Source organism: Lycium barbarum, chromosome 4 (genome assembly GCF_019175385.1).
Source record: "Lycium barbarum isolate Lr01 chromosome 4, ASM1917538v2, whole genome shotgun sequence".
In the NCBI taxonomy this organism is placed as follows: Eukaryota; Viridiplantae; Streptophyta; class Magnoliopsida; order Solanales; family Solanaceae; genus Lycium; species Lycium barbarum.
The window spans coordinates 11,050,914-11,070,923 of NC_083340.1; the positions used below are offsets into that span (position 1 = coordinate 11,050,914).

The 20,010-nt window shown below is 32.2% G+C and overlaps 1 protein-coding gene and 1 non-coding gene across 5 annotated transcripts; both read left to right on the top strand.

Annotated features, from left to right (window-relative positions):
- Positions 1–246: 246 nt before the first annotated feature.
- On the top strand, positions 247–6,960 carry LOC132635194 (putative pentatricopeptide repeat-containing protein At1g12700, mitochondrial). Of its 4 annotated transcripts, none has more exons than XM_060351480.1 (5): positions 247–2,223; positions 4,086–4,229; positions 6,141–6,221; positions 6,433–6,544; positions 6,635–6,960. In XM_060351480.1, the coding sequence occupies exon 1, from the start codon at positions 262–264 to the stop codon at positions 2,086–2,088; it is 1,827 nt and encodes a 608-aa protein (XP_060207463.1). In that variant the 5' UTR covers positions 247–261; the 3' UTR covers positions 2,089–2,223; positions 4,086–4,229; positions 6,141–6,221; positions 6,433–6,544; positions 6,635–6,960. The 4 variants fall into 4 exon arrangements, with proteins under 4 accessions (XP_060207463.1, XP_060207464.1, XP_060207466.1 ...); XM_060351481.1 differs by having other exon boundaries at positions 4,092–4,229; XM_060351483.1 differs by lacking the exons at positions 4,086–4,229; positions 6,141–6,221; positions 6,433–6,544; positions 6,635–6,960 and adding an exon at positions 3,024–4,079.
- Positions 6,946–7,046, top strand: LOC132638874 (U6 spliceosomal RNA). The gene has a single exon (XR_009581936.1). It is a non-coding gene; the product is annotated as a U6 spliceosomal RNA (small nuclear RNA).
- The last annotated feature ends 12,964 nt before the right edge of the window (positions 7,047–20,010 follow it).

Sequence of the window (20,010 nt, forward strand, 5' to 3'; positions counted from 1 at the left end):
CTTGACTGGAAGAACGTAAGCTAATAATTTAAAAGAATAAATATATTAATTAGTCACCAAATTTGTTAAAGCAAAATAAAAAAGGATGGAATTTTGGATTTTTTTTGTTGTATGAGTTTATGAATTGTTAATTGACTCATTTTGACTCAAAACAAGTTTTGAACAGATTGAAAATTTTTGACCCTATAATTGATAATGATATGCTTTGACTCGTATTATATTTAATATGACCCAACTTGCTCATTTCCTATTTCTTCCAAAATGAGGGCACACCAAATAGAATACCAGCAATTCAGTAAAGAGATGAGGAGAATTTCTCTGCTTTGCCCTCACAATGGTATTATTCCCTTTATCTCTTTCTTTACTACAACAACTATTAGAGCTTATTCTTCATGTCATAGTAATAAATCCATTTCAGTAAAAGGTAAACTTGGGTTAAACATTAATTTTGAGAAGGTCAAGTGTTTAGATGATGCTGTTACTCTCTTCCATCAAATGGTTACAACACAGCCTCTTCCTTCACTTCTTGTCTTCAGTCAATTATTTAAAACTATGCTAAATATGAAGCATTATTCTTCTGTCATTTCTCTTTTTCAAGAAATGCAGAAATTAGGTATCCCCATTAATGATTTCATCTTGAATATCGTGATTAACAGTTATTGCCTGATGCATCGTGCTGATTATGGATTTTCGGTGTTGTCCATTTACTTGAAGACTGGCATTTCGTTTAATGATATCACCTTTACTACCCTAATCAGGGGATTTTTTGCCGAAAATAAGGTCAAAGATGCAGTTGAGTTGTTTAAGAAATTGGTGAGAGAGAAGATTTGTGAACCCGATGAAGTCATGTATGCAACTGTCATGAATGGGCTTAGCAAAAAGGGTCATACTCAAAAAACTTTAAGTTTGCTCCGGTTAATGGAACAAGGGAACACTAAGCCCAACATAGTTAACTACAACATCGTCATAGATGGCCTCTGCAAAGATAGAAATTTAGATATTGCTATAAACCTTTTGAACGAGATGAAGCAGAAAGGCATTTCTCCTGACATAGTCACGTATAGTTCATTGATTGATGGTTTCTGTAAGCTTGGTCAGTGGGAAAAGGTTAGGACTTTGTTCTCTGAGATGGTGAACCTTAATATTTATCCAAATGTTCACATCTTCAACATAGTGACAGATGGACTTTGTAAAGAAGGAAAAGTTGAAGATGCCGAGGAAGTAATGAGACATATGATAAGAAAAGGTGTAAATCCTGATAAATTCACTTACAATGCGATAATGGATGGATATTGTTTGCGTGGTCAAATGGATAGAGCGAGAAGCATTTTTGATATCATGATAGATAAGTGCATTGAGCCTGACATTATTTGTTATACTATACTAATAAATGGATATTGTAAGAAAAAGAAATTGGTTGAGGCCATGCAATTATTTGGTGAAATTTCTCAAAAGGGATCAAAGTCTGATACTTTTACCTACACTACTATCTTGCAAGGTCTTTTTGAAGTTGGAAGAATTGGTGATGCTGAAAAAATTTATGCCGACATGCTATCTGCGGGCCCCATACCTAATATATACACTCATTGCACTTTGCTCAATGGTTATTTTAAGTACGGACTTGTTGAAAAGGCTATGTCACTCTTTAATAAGTTGGAAAGAAAGAGAGAAAATACCAATATTGTATTCTACAATATTATCATTAGTGGATTATGCAAAAATGATAAACTCGACAAAGCTCGTTCGATTTTTGAGAAGCTTTCTTTCATTGGATTGCTTCCGGATGTGAGAACATACACTGCTATGATAAATGGATTTTGTCTTGAAGGGTTGTTTGATGAAGCTAAAGATATTCTAAGAAAAATGGAAGACAACGGTTGCTTACCAAACAATGTCACTTACAATGTTATTGTGCAAGGATTTCTCAGGTGCAACAGAATTAGTGAAATGGCAACTTTCATGAAGGTAATGGCTGGAAAGGGGTTCTCATTTGATGCAACTACAACTGAGTTTTTGATAAACTTTATAAGGGAGAATCCTTCCGTGGTTGAGATGATACCAGAGCTTCACTTGAAAAATAAGAAGTGAATATTTCTTTCGCTTGGTTTATTCGACTACGCTAGGGTTGTGTTACAATTTCCTTCTTATCCCTTCCAATACAATTGCAGAAGCTGATGGCAATCAGAACGCTGCTTGAGTTTTCTAGGCAGGCCTATCGAGGAGGTACTTCAATTTTGATATTTTGAGTTTTTTATCAGGTCTTCTTTCTCATAGAAATCAAATGTTATTGCACTCTTAATATCAGACCAAATGGTGACCATACCAGTTTAAAAAAATAGTAATAATGGTGAGTTTCCTTATGTGTACACGTTATAAGTCTAGTAATATCATCTTCAGTGCTATTTAGTTATCTTAAGTTATTTTTTTAATATTTTTAATTGTTATCTTCAGACTTCAGGTGTTATCATTTTCTGTCTTTTTAAGAGTCAATAACAACTGCCTTTAACTTAGAAGTTGCTACAGGAACAATGTTTTTGGTAGTTTCTAAAAGTCATATTTACATCATCCATAAATGGAACACCTGAGCTCATGACAAGATCAACCCCATGCCTCTGCCTGAACCATATAGTATGAATAGTTTTGGTTTTCCTGAAATTGAAATGAAACAAGTTTGAATCTGATAGGGTAATACTATAGATGAATGGTCAACATCATATACAAAATTATTTAAGTATATATCTTTGGAAGCTTATATATGATCCAAGAGGCCTCTCTACCTCACACAAGGTAGGGGAAAGGTCTGCGTTACACTCTACCCTCTCCAAACCCCACTTGTGGGACCACATTGGGTATGATGTTGTTGTTATATATGATCCAAGAACGCTGGATGCTTATTGGGAATTGACATTTTCATAGAATAGTAATATTGTCAAAGTAAAGTTCATTGGTCCCGCCTATTTGATTGGGAATTTGAAGATGTAAATGAATTGCTGCTGAAATTGGAGGCTGTCTCTCAAGATCAGGTTGCTGACTTACTGTGGTGGAAGTTTCAGACAGACAGTAAGTTTACTTGGGAGGCATTTAACCGGACTGGCTGTGGAGAACAATTGCAGCTCCGACAGCCACCTGTTTCACGTGTTTAACCCATGACACCTTGCAAAAAGAGGAAGCGTTTTTGTGTGGCTGATGCTTTTTGTGTGGAAGTGTCAATGAATCGGTAAATCACCCACTGCTTCACTAGAGAGATCTGGAGAATCTTTCTTGCTATTTTGTGGGTCATGCCAGGATGCATTAAACTTGCACTGAGCAGCTGATACGAGCAGTCTTCATCAAGGGACAACAAGCACTACACAACTGCTATTCCTTCCTGCCTTTTCTGGTCCATTTGGATGGAGAGGAATGATAGACGTCTCAATGAAAAGATAAACAAGAATAAAAAGGTTTTGCGAGACTGGATCACCTTGCCTTGGACCTGTCTGATTAGGGAAAAACAATTGATAATGATAGATACTCTAACAGTAGTAATACGATACGTAATCTGGGAATTCTTATTCAGTGTAATGGCTTCTAAGCGATTTGGAGCCAAATGTTATTCTCTGAAATTTTCCATAACTCATGGTAGTGTCAATGGGTATCAAAATGCTTTCTTTTGTGTATAGGAATTCAAGAAAATGGTTTGTAATTGTTGAGAGTGGCTCCTTTTCTTCCTTTATTACCCTGTGGAACTGTTGTATTTGGTTTCTCTATTTATCCAAGGATGATAGCTAGGCTTGATTGCTGAAGAATGAAAATGTGTCCTAACTCCTAATAGCACGGACTTGGTTTGACATGTAATAATTGCTGCTTGTAGTATTTGATTGTTGAAAGAAAAATAAAGAAAACAGAGTGAGAAACTTTGGCCTTCTTGTTTTCTCATGGTTTCTATAAAACTAAGAAATTAAAAGATGGAAGAACAAGCACTCTTACTGCTACATGTCCAAGGGGTGGTGGCCGCGCTTATTATATTCTTCTGTGGCCAATTAATACATTGACCAGTTATCTGTTAGTATTGACGGCATCTTTCTTATTACGTCAAAATCTGCTAGTATTAGAGATTTCGTACGGGAGGGTGAAGTTGGAATGTGTCGGGAAGTTGAAAAGGTGGAGGAGAAGAAGGTGCTAAGCGGTGGTGCTGCTTTGAATACTACTAAGCATCTATGGGCTGGAGCTGTTGCAGCTGCGGTTTCAAGGTAAAATATGGGCCTTTTTCACAGTTTTGAATTGGTTTGATCTGCAAATTCTTACTTGTAAACAAACATATTTTCTTACCCGTGTTGAAATGAATGAGTCTGAATAGAGCCGAATGGTTATATAAGATTCCTGTAGACAACTTTAAGTGGTTTAATTTGTGATTAAGGCCTAGCCTTTGTTGTTGGTATGGTTCTATATTGCAGTCAATCAAACTATGTGAAAATGCCTTTTTGTATCTATTCACTTAGCTTCAATGACAAACTAGTTGAGGTCAGCTATTGTGGTAATTAAAATTTTATGGCATGGAGAAACTAGTGTCTATTCGATAAATCAAATTATTTAGTTATTTGAGCATCAATTAGTTTGGCATGGATATGCTTGGACTATTTGACGGCGATTTTTCTATCATTTAACGTGGAAGGATAACTACCTGGTGTATGTATTCTTCGCATTTTGGGATTCAAGGGACTAGATCAGTTAATACTTAGTTTAAAAAAGGTAGGCGGTGCACTAAGCTCCGGCTATGCCCAGGGAAGGATTGGACCACATTGGGTCAATTGTATGAATTACGAATCCTTATCTTGCATTTCGATAAGAAGCTATTTCCCGATTTGAATCCGTGACCTCTACGTTATTTATTTATTTGACAAAAAAAAGATAGAAAAACAAACAATTGAAGATTCTAATTATACGTAATTCTACGTCAAGTTTCCTTGGCAATGCCCTAATGGGAGTCTTGTTGTCTTATGTTGTCATTGTTCTTGGGCACGAAAGTTATTTACTTCCCTAGATATTTAGTTTTGCTTTTCTGTCACATCCCATACTTGAGGTTCTTGTAAAGGTATTTGCTAAAACCGTAGTGCAGTAGACAGCTGAAGTATCATACTCGGGCTTTGTTTGCATGTCTTTCAGCATTACATAATGTCTCACAGTTCTCTTTGGAGGAAATTTAATTGTATAAAATAGTGACCATGTTGTTATATAATTACTTAATTTTTCTTTTTTATCAAAAAGATCAATATAATTTTCTTTTCCTAGATATTGAGTTTCGTGTGGTCTGTCATATTATACACTTAGGTCCCAGGGAACTGCACCTATATTGGTGAGAGGTAGGAGGTATTCAATGGATTAGTCGAGATATGCAAAAGTTGGCTTGAACTCCATTGTTATAAGAAAAGGAAGGGTTCTTGGAAGTTATAAAATATTCGCTTAAACTTCATGATTGTAGTTGACTGAAGCTTCATTTATATTGGTGGTGTTTGGGTCAGTTTGTGCATACCTAGACTAATTAATTGGACATACAGTCTAGCTCACAAGCACATGTTATCTGCCCACCATGGTTGGAGCAGGTGGGCTCACACCTAGTATTGTAGATTGGACTACAATTTACAGTTTACGCCCTCAACTAATGTGATACTTTAACTGAAACAGTAGCATTGATAGTATCAGTGGGCAACTAGAGTTTTTCTTTCTAGGTATAGGATACCATTCAATTTTCACTCTTCCAGCTGGTCTATTCTTCAGTTGCTTTCTGCCTTATTTTGAGTTGTATTATCTTCCAGACAATACGTACTTATCAGAAAAGGAATTAAAAAACTTCTGTACAATTTACCTTACCTTGTAACCAAAGCTTTTGTACAAGACTTGACTGAGGCATTTCCAGCCGTTTAACACTCGTCTTTATTGGGTGGCTTTGGCTCGCCTTAAATACCATCACTATGCTTTCCCCCCTTCTCTTGAAGTTCTTTGCAGCTATCTTGGGACTCGGAAGCAGTAGGTCTTTTGTCTATTTACTTGTGACATCTATGTTTGATGAAGGTTTATGCCAAGATTACGATGCAATAATTGATTTTTTGTTTCTATTGTGAAATATGTGCAGGTTTTTTAATTATCTGCAAATTTTTTGGCAGGTTAAACAAATATTGATTGCACTTCTATGGGAGTCTGAGATGAAGTTGGCTGATGAGACCATAGAGGCTATACTTGATAAGGTAATTTACTAAATGGCTAATTAAATTCCATTGTCCTAGACACAACCATAGAAACCTTTATCATTCTGTCTAAGAAGAGGCCCCAAGGTTAAGAGGCCAATGCATTTTGTGTCAGTGGGAGATGGCAGTTTTCATTCATGGAACTGTTTTCTTGCTTTTATCGATCTCGTGGAATTTTGAATAACTATAGATTGTTTACCTCTTTATGTAGACTTTTATGGAAGCAGACTCAAATCAGGACGGAAAGATTGACAAGTCTGAATGGCGGATTTTCGTGGGTAGAAATCCTTCACTACTAAAAATAATGACACTTCCTATCTAAGGTAACCAACTAACCGTAGTTTCTCAACTGATATATCAGAAACACCTTGGCTGATATTTTCGTTGTCTGATGAGATTAATGTTTTCCGCAGGGATATTACAACTATTCTTCCTAGTTTCGTATTCCATTCTGATGTTGATGAAGTTGCTACATAACACTAGGAAATGTTGTTCGAGTTTTGGTCTTGTTTTAGATTACAGGAAATTTGAGCTGATGTAATACTTAGTGTATCACGTTGCGTAAAGAGGATGCCAGCCTCCTACTGCAAAGTGATTTTATCATTGCCAAGCCTGCCGATAGATAGTGTGCAGGATAGTGAGGTCAATATTAGTTCTAGTTATTGTGCGGTTTTTATCTATCTATCCCTTTACAAGATGATTGTAATGCTTGTGTTATTAAAGGTTGTCTTTTTGCGCACATCTGATAAATTAGAACGATACAGGGAAGATTATGATTCTTGCCCCAGGATGACACGAACAATCAAAGAAATGTCCACATTTTGTTGCCAAAGTAACGCATATGATAGAAGTTTATCAGATAGTGACACATTTAAGTTATGACTTAATAAACCCTTGATTGACAAGGTTTTCATTGTTCCCCTCTAAATTAGATAAAAGTGGAAGGGTAACGGTGTCTTTGGAACGGAGGAAAATATTTACTAGAGAATATATTTTAATATTTTCATGTCTGGTCAATTTCTTTTTAAAATATTTTTTCCTTGGAGAATATTTACATTTTTTTTGCGCGGATTGTCTTCAAACGTGCTGGTCTTTAAGTTTTGCCCCTCAAATTCCGGTCTTTAATTTTTGCCTTTTACTAAAAAAGTGGCCGAAAATACCTCAAGGTTCTGGGTTTGAACTCGGACTCAGTGAAAAATAATAATTTCTCAAGGTAAGGTTTCACGATAGTTAACCCTTATAAAGCCTAATTTAGTTATGCTATAGTTTCAAGCTGGGCCTTATAGGACATAACTTCTATAGTTTTAAGTTATGCCTAAAGCAGAAGTTATGTCGAACAAGGGGTTAAGGCATAACTTCACTTCTATATACAAACTACGCCTTAAGGCATAACTTGCCTTGCAATTTTTTTTTTGTCTCTGTTGAGATTCTACCGAAGTTAAAGTCTAATTTTTGCCCGAATAAGCCTAATTTTCTATGAAATTCTGCCTTGCGATTTTTTTTATGCTTTGATGGGGTTTGAACCCAGAATCTCAGAAGTTGAGGATCAAAAATTAAAAACCACCCTCGAATAAGTGCATTTGTGTGAATGACCCGAATAAATAAGTTTCTTATAAAATAAGGAGAATAATTTTTCAGGGAAAGTTGGGAAAACAAGTTCTGTAATGGCATCCCGCCTCAATTGTATCTTTTTTACCCTCCAACACAATCCACTTCCAACTTCACCCCTATAGTCTCCATCCTTTCTCGCGCTCCTATCCTCCATCTCCGCTTCATAGTAATAACAACTCTATATTATATAAATTGCTTTTAAGATATTATTTTCTGTTTTTATTAAATATCAAAAGATATGTAAGAAATTTACTTTATTTAAGAGAAGCATTTTCAAGAAAGTAATTTTCTGTGATTCTTATTTCATACCAAACACACCCTTTATAATTTGAATAAAAGAAAGAATAAGACCGACATTAATAGCCTAATTTTAAATGTTTCAAAAAGCCCGAAGCTCGCATAAAACGTAGAACTGGACAAAAGACAGTGTGAGATGCAGCAACTCAGAGTTCGGAATAAAATGAGTTTTTTTTTTTTTTTTTGAGAAGAACCAAATGCATATGGTTAAAAGAAAAAAAGAATATTTTTAGTTATAGCTTATGAATTACATACGCTATATGAATTTCGCCAACGTTACATACCAGGTAATGGATGTATGTTTGGTCGCCCTTGACCCTACTTATATATATCGACTTTCCTAGGCCAGAAAACGACTTTCTTACCCGTTTGGCCATGAGAATTATCTACTTTTTTTTGGAAAAGTTTTCACTTTATTTGAAAATTGGTGTTTGGCCGTTAAAATTCCAAATACAACATGAAGTTGTATTTGCAATTTGATAAACACCTAAAACCATATTTTCACTTTTTTACACTTTCAGTACATTCAAACAGCAAAATATTGTTTGCAAAAATTATAATAAAAAACAACTTCAACTTCAAAAATTCCAAATAAAGTGAAAAACATTTGTTTTTTTTTATGGCCAAACGCCTACTTATTATGCATATAACTTGAAGTTACTATGCTGCGGTCATTGGTGTTTTGGAGTGCTCCCATTTGATTTCTGTCAACTATTTTAGATTGACGTCAGAATTTCTTTTCATACATGTTTATTTAAAAGGTGACACTGAAAGATCTTATATGTGCAAATCACCCAATTAAATCCGTCCTAGGCCTCATGTTCCTTTTTTTCCTGCAATAGTGAGATTTAATTCGACGTCAAAGAGCAAATTTAACGGCTTGACCTGTTATGTGGTGCTTGTTATTATCGACAAGTTTGAAAATGAAATCAGTCTAGATGCCATATAAGTTTAGATTAAACATTGTCAACATATGAATGGGAAGGACTAGAAATTCACGAGGAAAATTGGTGAATATAAAGCAGGTTGTGTTCATGGATATTCATGAGCCCAATGGGGACGGGCTGACGGGGTATTATCCCATTAGGCAATATCGTAAAATTTTAAGAGAAATTGACACTCCAGTCAATACTAGAAAAGGATGTTTTTCACACTTATATTTAGTGGAAAATTTATGCTATAAAATATGACTTTTCCACTTCATTATCATCGAACCAGCTCTCTGGAAAAACGCATAGTGGGAAGCAGGTCCCCACCGAAACGCTGGGAAACTTTCTACTTTTTTCGTATGAAAACATTTCTATTTAAGTTTTTCCCACCGACATTCAGGGAAAATAGCCACTGAGCATTTTTCAGTGGAAAATCAGTGGAACAATAGAAATTCTTTAGCAGTGAGTATATTCAAACAATTGGCATGAAAGATCCCGTTCTTTAGCATATATGACACATGATAACCAAAAAATTTCATAAAAATAGCAAAAATTAATTAGTATCCTTTCTCTGTCCCTCCTAAAATTTCAGCCAAAAATTCTCCTTAAAATTTTAAAAAAATCATTTAGCACCCTTTCTCTCAAGATTTCAACCAAAATTCAACATTTTTTCCCAAACCTCGCTCTACTTCCTTTTTTGGCTAAGAAATCTTCACTAGTTTTCTTCGATGTCATGTTGCAGTGCCAATTTTTCGAGTTATTGGGTGTATTTTTTTTTCTCTTTTAAAAACACAGTTCATAATGGGTAAGAAAATTTTGAAAATCCCATTATTGAAGTTCGAAGGTTGAGATTTTTAAAATTGAAAATCAGAAAGTGTTGTTAAATTGAATTTGGTGTTTGTTGAAATAGTTTAGAAGCATCCCTGGAAAACTAAATCTGAAATTTGAGCTTATTTAGATAAGATTTGGCATGGCTTGGTTCGGATTTTGGTAGTTATGGTGGTTTTAAATCTGCATATCTCTACGTATATCCACGTATATTTACATGTATATCAGTACATATCCCTTGTATATGCATGTATCTCAGTATCTCATGTATATCATGCGCACCTTTGCATATCATGAAAATCTATGTGTGATATACATTGGTGTATATGATACCATGAAGTAAGTGTTGTTTGTTACAAGTGCAACAATGATATATATCCATATACACTGATGTTACACATGTTACTGACATGAAATCGTCTATACTCATGAGATTGAAGATTTGCTGAATATTTGAGATTTTGTTGGATGAATATGAATTTTGAAATGGAACTAGCGTGAAATTAGGAATTAAATATTCATAACCAGCGTGTAATTAGGAGTTCTCCAATTTTTTAAAGTTCGTTAGGTAAGATTTGGCTATCCATTGCCAAACTTTTTAGGCTTCAGTTGCTAAGCCTAATCTTTGGTTAGAATCAATATCGATCGAGGGTTATATATGTGTCAATATTCCAAAATTTAAAGCACAACGAGTTGCGGTCTATAGTACTCTAAGCTGGGGCGGATCTTGGAGGGGGTGACAGTGTCCACACGAAATCGCTTGATAAAAAATTACACTGTATATAGAAGATATTTTTTTTTAATTTTAATGTACATATATAGATTTTTAATCCCCTAAACACATGACTAGTAGTTGGCAAAGTGGTTAAGGGGGTTCAAAGTTTACCTTGACGTTTCAAATTCAAATCCCAGACACTATACCTTTCAAACCACCTTAATGAAGATACTGGATCCGCGGCCGACTCTAAATTGGTCATTTGTCTTGAAGACAAGTTATACTTGGATCATAATGCGGTGATTAGTATGTAAGATTAATAAGTTAGTAATGTAGAGATTATTTCTTATTCAATGTTTTGTTCATTGCTCTAAAATTCGATATACAAGATATAATTTTGAATAATTTATAATTTATAATGAGGTTGTACTTTTGGATGCTTCACCTTCATAGGATTCTAGGTTAATGCATTTTTTTTTTTTTTTGGGGGATTGGAGTTACTGACTTAGTGGGGGATATGCCAGGAATTAAATTAACGTTTTATTTTTCTGCTAATTTGATCATTTGATGCTCTCACTGCACAATGTACACCTATCTATTTCAAGCTGAACTTTTTGTCAACTGACAAAAATGCCCTTGGTCCTCCCAACTTTTCACTCTTCTATTATCTGGCTGGGGTGAAAGCCATGTGGAGTGAGCAAATCAATCTTTTTAATTGAGCAAGATTACTTTTTTTTTCTTTTCAATTGAGCAAGATTACAATTTTGGCCTTGGTTGACCATCTTGCCTTTTCTATATATAGTAATAAAAAAATATACTCAAACAGAGATTCAAAAGCTTAAAAAGAATGGAGTTTGATCTAAGTTACTTGATCTTGATTATAGTTAACATCCTCAAATCCCTATTCATTTCTGATAATTGGGATCCTTTTCATATATTTGACCATCCCAACCCAAGTTTCATGGCATTTATGAATAGGCTATTCTTCCTTTTCTTAATTTCCTTCATTTTCTCCATCACTTGTATAACAATTCATCATCCCTTGAGAATACACGTAAGTTCAGGATATTTCTCCAAGTCGTTTAATATCTTGTGTCTAACTTCACTTCTACTTCCCCAAGTGTTATATTGGTACATTTTCTTCATTATTATCATTATACTTTCTTCTTGGATTGCCTATTTTAAGGAATGGTCTCTACGTATAATCTCTACAATTCCAGCATTTAGCATTTTCATTAATGCCGAGTTTGATACAAATAATGTGAACCAGCAACTCGAAGCTCAAACAATTCATGTACTGCCTCCGGTCTAATTAAGCCGCTGGTGACGAACAGAGATGCGGATTCAGAATTTTACATTTACGTGTTCTGAATTTTATTAGACATATTAAGTACATATTTCTTAAAACAAAATACAAGATTTTTATCAAAGTCATTGGGTTTTGTCGAACCCGTAGCCAATACTCCAAAGATTTTTCGTCTGTCTTAATTACTTTTCAGATATGTGTTTGTATATGTAATGTAGTTCACTAGTAGCTAGCTTTCAACCATGCACCTAATTAATTACTCGTAATGGATATGCAAGCAGGTTTCTCACACACAAATTCATCTGATATACTAACCCATCGCGATGCTATATATATATATATGGTCTCTTGTCAATGACAGATCTAGGTTTTAATATTTGATTATTACTACAACAATCTCAAGTTAATATACAATATACTATATAACTGGGTTCACATCCAAATATTTATAAAAATATAGTGGATTCTTAATATATATACAGAGGCTGAGTAAAAATTACGTTATTAGATTAACATGAACCCGTAAATCATATATATGCTAGGTCCACCCCTGGTTGATGTATAAGGGATAGATGTAGCCTTTCAACTACAGGTTCATAAAAGAAACAACTTTGCTGACAATTACATATTTTTGATTTTGTCAGAAGAGTCTTCCGAACTCATTACTTTTGATACGGAGTATAAATATATATGTTAAAATCTACTAAAACATCAACAAGTATTAAATCTGGACCCATAATTTTAACATTACAATTATTTATATATAGAAGTTAACTGCTTACTCATTTTCTTTACACAAAGAAGCGATCAATGAATTTGGAACTCCAAGTTCTCTAGCATAGATAAAAGTGAAATACGAATTTGAAAAAAAAAAAGCAGCTGAAAAAGTAAGAGAAAAAAGATTATCTATCTAAACTTTGGTGGATACAATTAACTACTAGCTGGATAGTAGATACCTATATATGATGAAATGTAAACAATCACGGTTACTACTAGTTTATTGGTCCTTTTGTTTCTTTTGTGTTACCTAGAGGATATGGACATACAAGAGATCTAATCAGTTTACACATACCGTATAAAGCTGGTGAAGGATAATACTCTATATGTTAGGTTTTTTAGGTGTTAAGAATTGACAAGTCATAACAACTGATTGCTAGCTTAGTTGAAACTATTTAGTGTTAATTGAGAGAGGAAAATAATGATAAATAAGTTAAAACTCGTCCTAAAAGATGTTCATAAATTAATTAATCAAAAGAGAGTAAATATTAGACATGATGAACTAGTCATATTGCAAGTAGTTTACATTATTAATAGGTAAATTAAAATAATTGTAATGTCTTTCTTTAATACTTATGCTGCCATCATCCACTATTGGCTGCCAGTTCCTTTCGCCCGGCAATAATCACAGACTTTATTTTAAAGTCAAACAATTGTACTGGCTGTCTGTTAGTTATAGTATGGCACAGTGGTACAGAAGGGGCACATACAAGTTAAGTCCTAGTGGAATACTGGAATTTATTCAGTGTCGAGTAGCTACATTGACTTTGTTTGTCCATTTTATTTTTATATCATCATCATCATCGTTATAGTTTAATTTGTCACAGTAGGTTACTTATTTTTTTTATAGTAGGTTCGGCGCACGTGCGCTGCACGTGACAATAACTTAAAAGTTTTATATAAATAGAAAAAATTATGTAAAATAGCAACAAAAGATAAAATAAATGTAACAACTTGTCTAATAATACCTAGCTTTTCAAATACATCATTTTATTAATTCTGATTAATGAACTATTATCGTCATCAAGAAAGGCTCTAACTTTGATTTAATTATTTGAGAACAAAAAGAAGAGAAACTTTTCAAGCCCAAACTATTATAACTGGAATTGGAAGCATTCAACATTTTATAGCATACTTTCATGATATAATAGATGAAACTTACACGTCATTTTATTAATTCTGATTAATGAACTATTATCGTCATCAAGAAAGGATCTAACTTTGATTTAATTATTTGAGAACCAAAAGAAGAGAAATTTTTCAAGCCCAAACTATTATAACTGGAATTGGAAGCATTCAACATTTTATAGCATACTTTCATGATATAATAGATGAAACTTACACGTCATTTTATTAATTCTGATTAATGAACTATTATAGTCACCAAGAAAGACTCTAACTTTGATTTAATTATTTGAGAACAAAAAGAAGAGAAACTTTTCAAGCCTAAACTATTATAACTGGAATTGGAAGCATTCAACATTTTATAGCATACTTTCATGATATAATAGATGAAACTTACACGCTTTTGTGATTAAACTTAAAAGAATGATAGATAATACACGACCAATGAATTCAAAATACCAAAAACAAGAATAAAGAAGATTTTTCATAATTCCCCCAACTACCGAAGTTGTTTGATTGTCTTCTTTCTTTTTCTTTCCCCTTCCCTCCCTTCCTATATCTCTCTATATCTTTTATATTTTTAATTATTTTCATCTTATTTGTTCGGATTGTTGAATGTCTTTCGAAAATATTTCACAGACAAATAAAACTTATTTTGAGTCGAAATTAGTAAATTTCAAAGATAAATATCAATTGAATTATAATATATGTTATGACAAAAACATAATTATGGTCATGTTATAATATAAGAAAATGATATAGAGAAGATAAATTCTTTATGCTTTTAAAATTGTAAATATCAAGACTTCCACATTGTTCAAATAATAAAGAGTTCAAAAGGTCAAAAACATTAATGAATATTTTATTGCTAAATCTTATTTTGTTCTCACTTGTCAATGGAGTTAGGTAAAATTGGATTGATCCCGAGGCAAGACACAGGTAGAACGCCTTTGAACTTACGCCTTTGGGCTCTTATCTTGCGAAACTTACATCTCAAGTGCTCGAATATTTGTATGGTGTGCACCATGTCTTACGCATGACCTCTTCATAAAGTTCTGCAATCTTGTGTAATTAGCTTTGTATGTAGGTCATTAAAAACTTATTAATAAATCTTTGAGTCGTCAAGATCTCTATTGATTAATTGCATTTTAGAAGTCGAGAATACTAATATCGCATCAGGAAAGTGAACTTCATAAAACTTCATCCAAAAATTCTTCTTGTTTTAATTTTTGTTAGGTCTTCAATAATCAATTTTTTATATTTTTTTTCTTCAAATATTGTTTTTTACTTTATTTCTTTTGATATTAATATTTTTGTATTTGTAGGTTATTATGAAACTTATTTAATAGTTACTGTCAGTGAATAACAACATACAATTAACTGTATTCATTAACGTTCTTTTCGTAATGAATTAGAGTATTGAATTGTTTGTTAATTTATTAACAGCTTATTGGAAGCACGCAGCGGTAAGTAATACTATGCAATTGTGAATCATTCTTCTAAGATTAAATACTTTCAAAATTATTTAACTTGTAACTTGGTTGCCTCTAAAAATGTCAACAAAATTTAATCATTTAAAAGTGAAGACAGTGTAAAATTTAACTCATTTTAAAGTTTTAATATCAATAAAATAATTAATATGATAATATTTGTCTAATGTGAAATAAATATGTATATTTTTCTTTTCATTAGTTAAAATGATTGATACCACCTTTAACTGCACATATATTTTACGAAGTTTTGGTTTCCTCTCAAGTATAAACTTAAGTTGAATCAATAGTCTAAATTTTTAAGAGGAAAATTCAACAATTAAGTCTATTGAACTTCCAATATTTAAGGTAGTGCATTCAAACCTTCCAATTGAGAAAAGTGTCGGTAATGAAACTAACAACTAATTAAAGTGAGCACCAAAAAAATGTTTCAAGATGGTAACTTATTTGGAAAGGCTCTTGTGATCTTATTTTTATATAATTTAACCGTGAAAGAAAACTTAAAAGTGATTTTCTGGAGAAATTTTAGGAGTAAAATCTTACTCAATCTAAAATTCCTGATACAATATTGTCTAATGTAAAATCTAATTTTAAAGGATTAAAAAGTCGAAATGATGCAAAAGACCTTTCCTTCCTACTTTATTGGACTCTCTCGGAGGAAGAGAACCATATTCTACCAAAAATCATAGAAAAAAGAAAGTTTTTTCATATACAAAAAGTTAATTTGATCAAATTTGCTTATATCCGAAAATAAAATCTTACTCATAAATCATAATCATCCTTGCAACACAATCAATAAAATCTTAAGTGAAAATATTAGTACAAATATAGGCATATATACCAATAATTAAATACTATAAAGTTTAAATAATATAAAATACAATAAAAATAAAATAAGACCAAGTACCACAATTTTTTTTTTTAAAATACACTTAAAGGTATGTACTTACATAGTCAATAATGTCGATAATTCATCTACTTAGCGTTTGAGTTCCATCACCTTCCTTATACACTTTATTGTCATGAGTGCACTACGCTTAAAAACGAAATTGAAGGTTATTAGCATGTTTAAGAATTGTAAAGAAAATTTCAATTGTAGGCATATAAATTAAGCATAAAGAATAGAATCAGTCGAAGTAGGCTATGGATAAAAACACAAAAGTACTTAAAGCAATGAATTTACATTGACAGCATATACAAATTAAATTGAAAAGAAAACTGCAAAACAATTTTAATGTAAGCAGCAAAAAAATTTCAACGTCGATAAATTCATTCATTGGTTAGTTACTATTAACTTTGACTGACAGATTCACAATTAAACTCAAACTAAACTGGGATCCGGCACAACCTTCTACTACTTGGTTAAAAGTTCTCCGCAAAATGAAGTGCAAAAGTAAACATAGAGGGATTTGTCAATTTCTTCAAGGAAATAGAAGTATGATACATTGATTGAAAAAAGAAACACATGGAGGAAAAATCTATATAGCCACGGCTACAAAAGAACTCCATTGCATATGTAACTCTTTTTATAGAAGCATATCTCAATACACTAAAAAAAAAAAAGAGATTCATAAATCAAAAAGGATTTAAAAGTGCATTCGAACACCACGGAATAAATCAACTCTTATATGAATTGAAAATTTAATATTCTTAAAACTACCATATTTGACTTCTACCACCCATCTAATTAAGGTAAAGACTCCTATTATTAATTACCTGTGACATAGTTATTTAGATTTCTATTTTCAGCATACTTCTCACCAAAATAGTAGAAAACATATTAATTCAATTTTGTTTGACGTGAAATTTATTGAAACCAATTTTTAAGAGAAAATTCAAGTGATTAAAGAAATCAAATTACCTATAGAAAGGTGGATGTGCCAATAATAGATATGGCTTATCCACAGTGCTTCATCTTTTTGACAAATATTATTGTACTACACGAAAGAATTCACTTGAAGTACGTACAATAAGAAAATGAGAGAAATTACGTTGCTCACCAGTCACAACGTCACGAATTAGGCGCAACTTTAAATAAATCATCAATTGTTATAGAAAAAATCGATTATTACATAGTTGATGAATTATGCCGATAAATGTACTGCAACATAAGCAGAAATTACGTTATTAGAAACAAATAGATTTAGATAAATATACGACCATATCAATATAGGAAGAAAAATAAATGACTGGATATCTATAAAAGAATTAATCGATCATTTTGAATCCAATGTAAATTAGGACTCCTTAAGCCGTTGTGATTTGCCATAAGTCGTAGGACAAATTATAGTTGGTTTGAAAGTTCTAATATACATTATTTTAATTGGCTTTAAAATCCTAATGAAGCCCTAAATTATAGGGAAAATATTTAAGCATTGATTTTTTAAATATTAGGAGAATAATGAAATGACTATTTTGTCTATTGTAGAGTCTTTTAATGAAGGGCAAAAAGTTCAATCAACATTTCTAAGGCCCTTCGTGCTTTTAATATAGTATAGATTAACGATCTATGCATATTAAATAAAGGGAAAATAACCCACTATGACTATTTAGGAAAATTAATTACCCGAAATAGCCTATGTTTGTAAAATTACCCGAAATGGCCCAATTTGTACCCCTCACTTCAAAAGCCTGTTGTATATTTGTACCCTCACTACAATTGAATTTTCTTGGATATAAATACCTCTTATACATTATTATACACTTTTATACAAGGTTAATACATTGTCTATTCCAGATATATAAAGTTGTATATTATTTTATAATATTGTGTATTGTGAAAAAGTGACTATGCGGGGTGTAATTTAAATATATGGCTACGAAATGCAATTTTGTATGCTAGATTGTAAATTATTGAAATTCCCCTTTAAATTGAACTATCTGCAATTACACGAACAATCAAAGAAATGTCCAAATGTTGTTGGCTTGTTGCCATGGTAATGCATAATGATATGTTAAGAGGTTAAGAAGCTAATTGCACATTTAAGTTACTTCAGCTAATGTTTATGACTGGATTGCTAACGAAATCTACGAACTTGGCTAATATTCACCAACAATGTAAAATCTTTTTACACGTTCACGTAACTTTGACGTGCAACAACTAGTTACTAATCTGTTACCAATTACCATCCTAGCTCACTGTTAACTTCTCTCTCTGCTTTTTTACGTAGGATCGATAATGAAACTATAATCTATATATTCTTTTCTCAACTGAAAGAAAACTGCTGTATCATGATTCATATGATGCAAACTTGCCCTAGAAGTTCATTGGATAAAATTTTAATAGTAGATCATAGTATTAACTAAACTTCTGACAATTAATTTCAGAAAGTGTGGATCGGTTTGGTCTTATGTTATGAGTATGTGTGTCACATGCCACCTCTAACTTGTAAGAGGCATCTCTTTGCTTGACAAATGGACTAAGTTGGATCTCAGTTTTCAAGCAACTAGTTTAAGTGTATGCATTTTGCGCGTGATCAAAGCACGTACTTCGTTTGACAACAAACACTACATAAAAAAGTTGGACTTAGCTATTAACTTCATCATTAATCTGTTGCTAAATTGCTCGTAACAAAAAATTTTCTTTTGATAATTCGTTATTAATCCGTCGCTAAATATAATTGGCGACAAATCCTAGTAAAAATAAGAAAGAAAATTATAAAAAGATCTTTTATAAAAATTATGTTTGATTTCTGGTTATAGAATAGTATGTCCATTTTAACCAAAGACTCATTCTATAAAATTTATATTCCAAAATATAAATACTCGTTCTAACAAAAACTATAATTAGCTATGAATCATCCCAATATTTATTATTACTATTATACGCTTTAACTCAACAATCAGCATTAAATTCTAAAAATATTTTCAAAATGCATATGATACTTAACAATTTCACTTCAGATATACATAATTTAACAACAAACAACAACATACCAGTGTAATCTTACAAGTGGGGTTTGAAGAGGGTAGAATGTACGTAAACCTTACCTCTACCTTTTTCGGGATAGAGAGGTTGTTTCTGATTTCCGAATAGACCCTCGATCAGCTCAAAAGAAACGTAGTCAACGCAGGGTTACAAGAAAAATAAGACAGTAAAAATATCAAGATACAGAACAGATGAAGACATAATTTAACGACATTTGTATAAATTTTTACGATGTTATACTTATTAGTATGATATAGGATCACGCGTGAAAATCTATGATTTCCTAATATCTAATTCACAATCTTAAATAACATTATTTGTGCACTACCTTATAGAGAAATGGTAAAGAAATATGTATGAAGTTATAAACTTAGAACAACCATGAATTTCTTACAAAGAAATATACACGTATTATGGGGAAAAATAGTTTCTGCTACTACACAAAAGCTTTTATGTTTTTTCTTAAAGCTTAACCAGACATCTCAATTATCTAAAATTAATATATATATATATTTTTTTTAAAATCATGTTTACTTCCCAAAAGTTTTGTCAAACATGCTATTAGTAATACCGTGTCGCCCGTGTATTTTCATATGATCTTAGTAATAATTTTTATTATAGATACGCATGTTGTGCATGTAACTTATCTCAATAGGTAAATTTTAAAAAAATTTTTAGATAGGTATTATATTAAAAATTTTGTTTGAGTAATAAAATAAAAGAGTAAGTTCTTAAAAATGATAAATATTTACCTAAATAGCTAATCAATAAAGAAAGAAACTG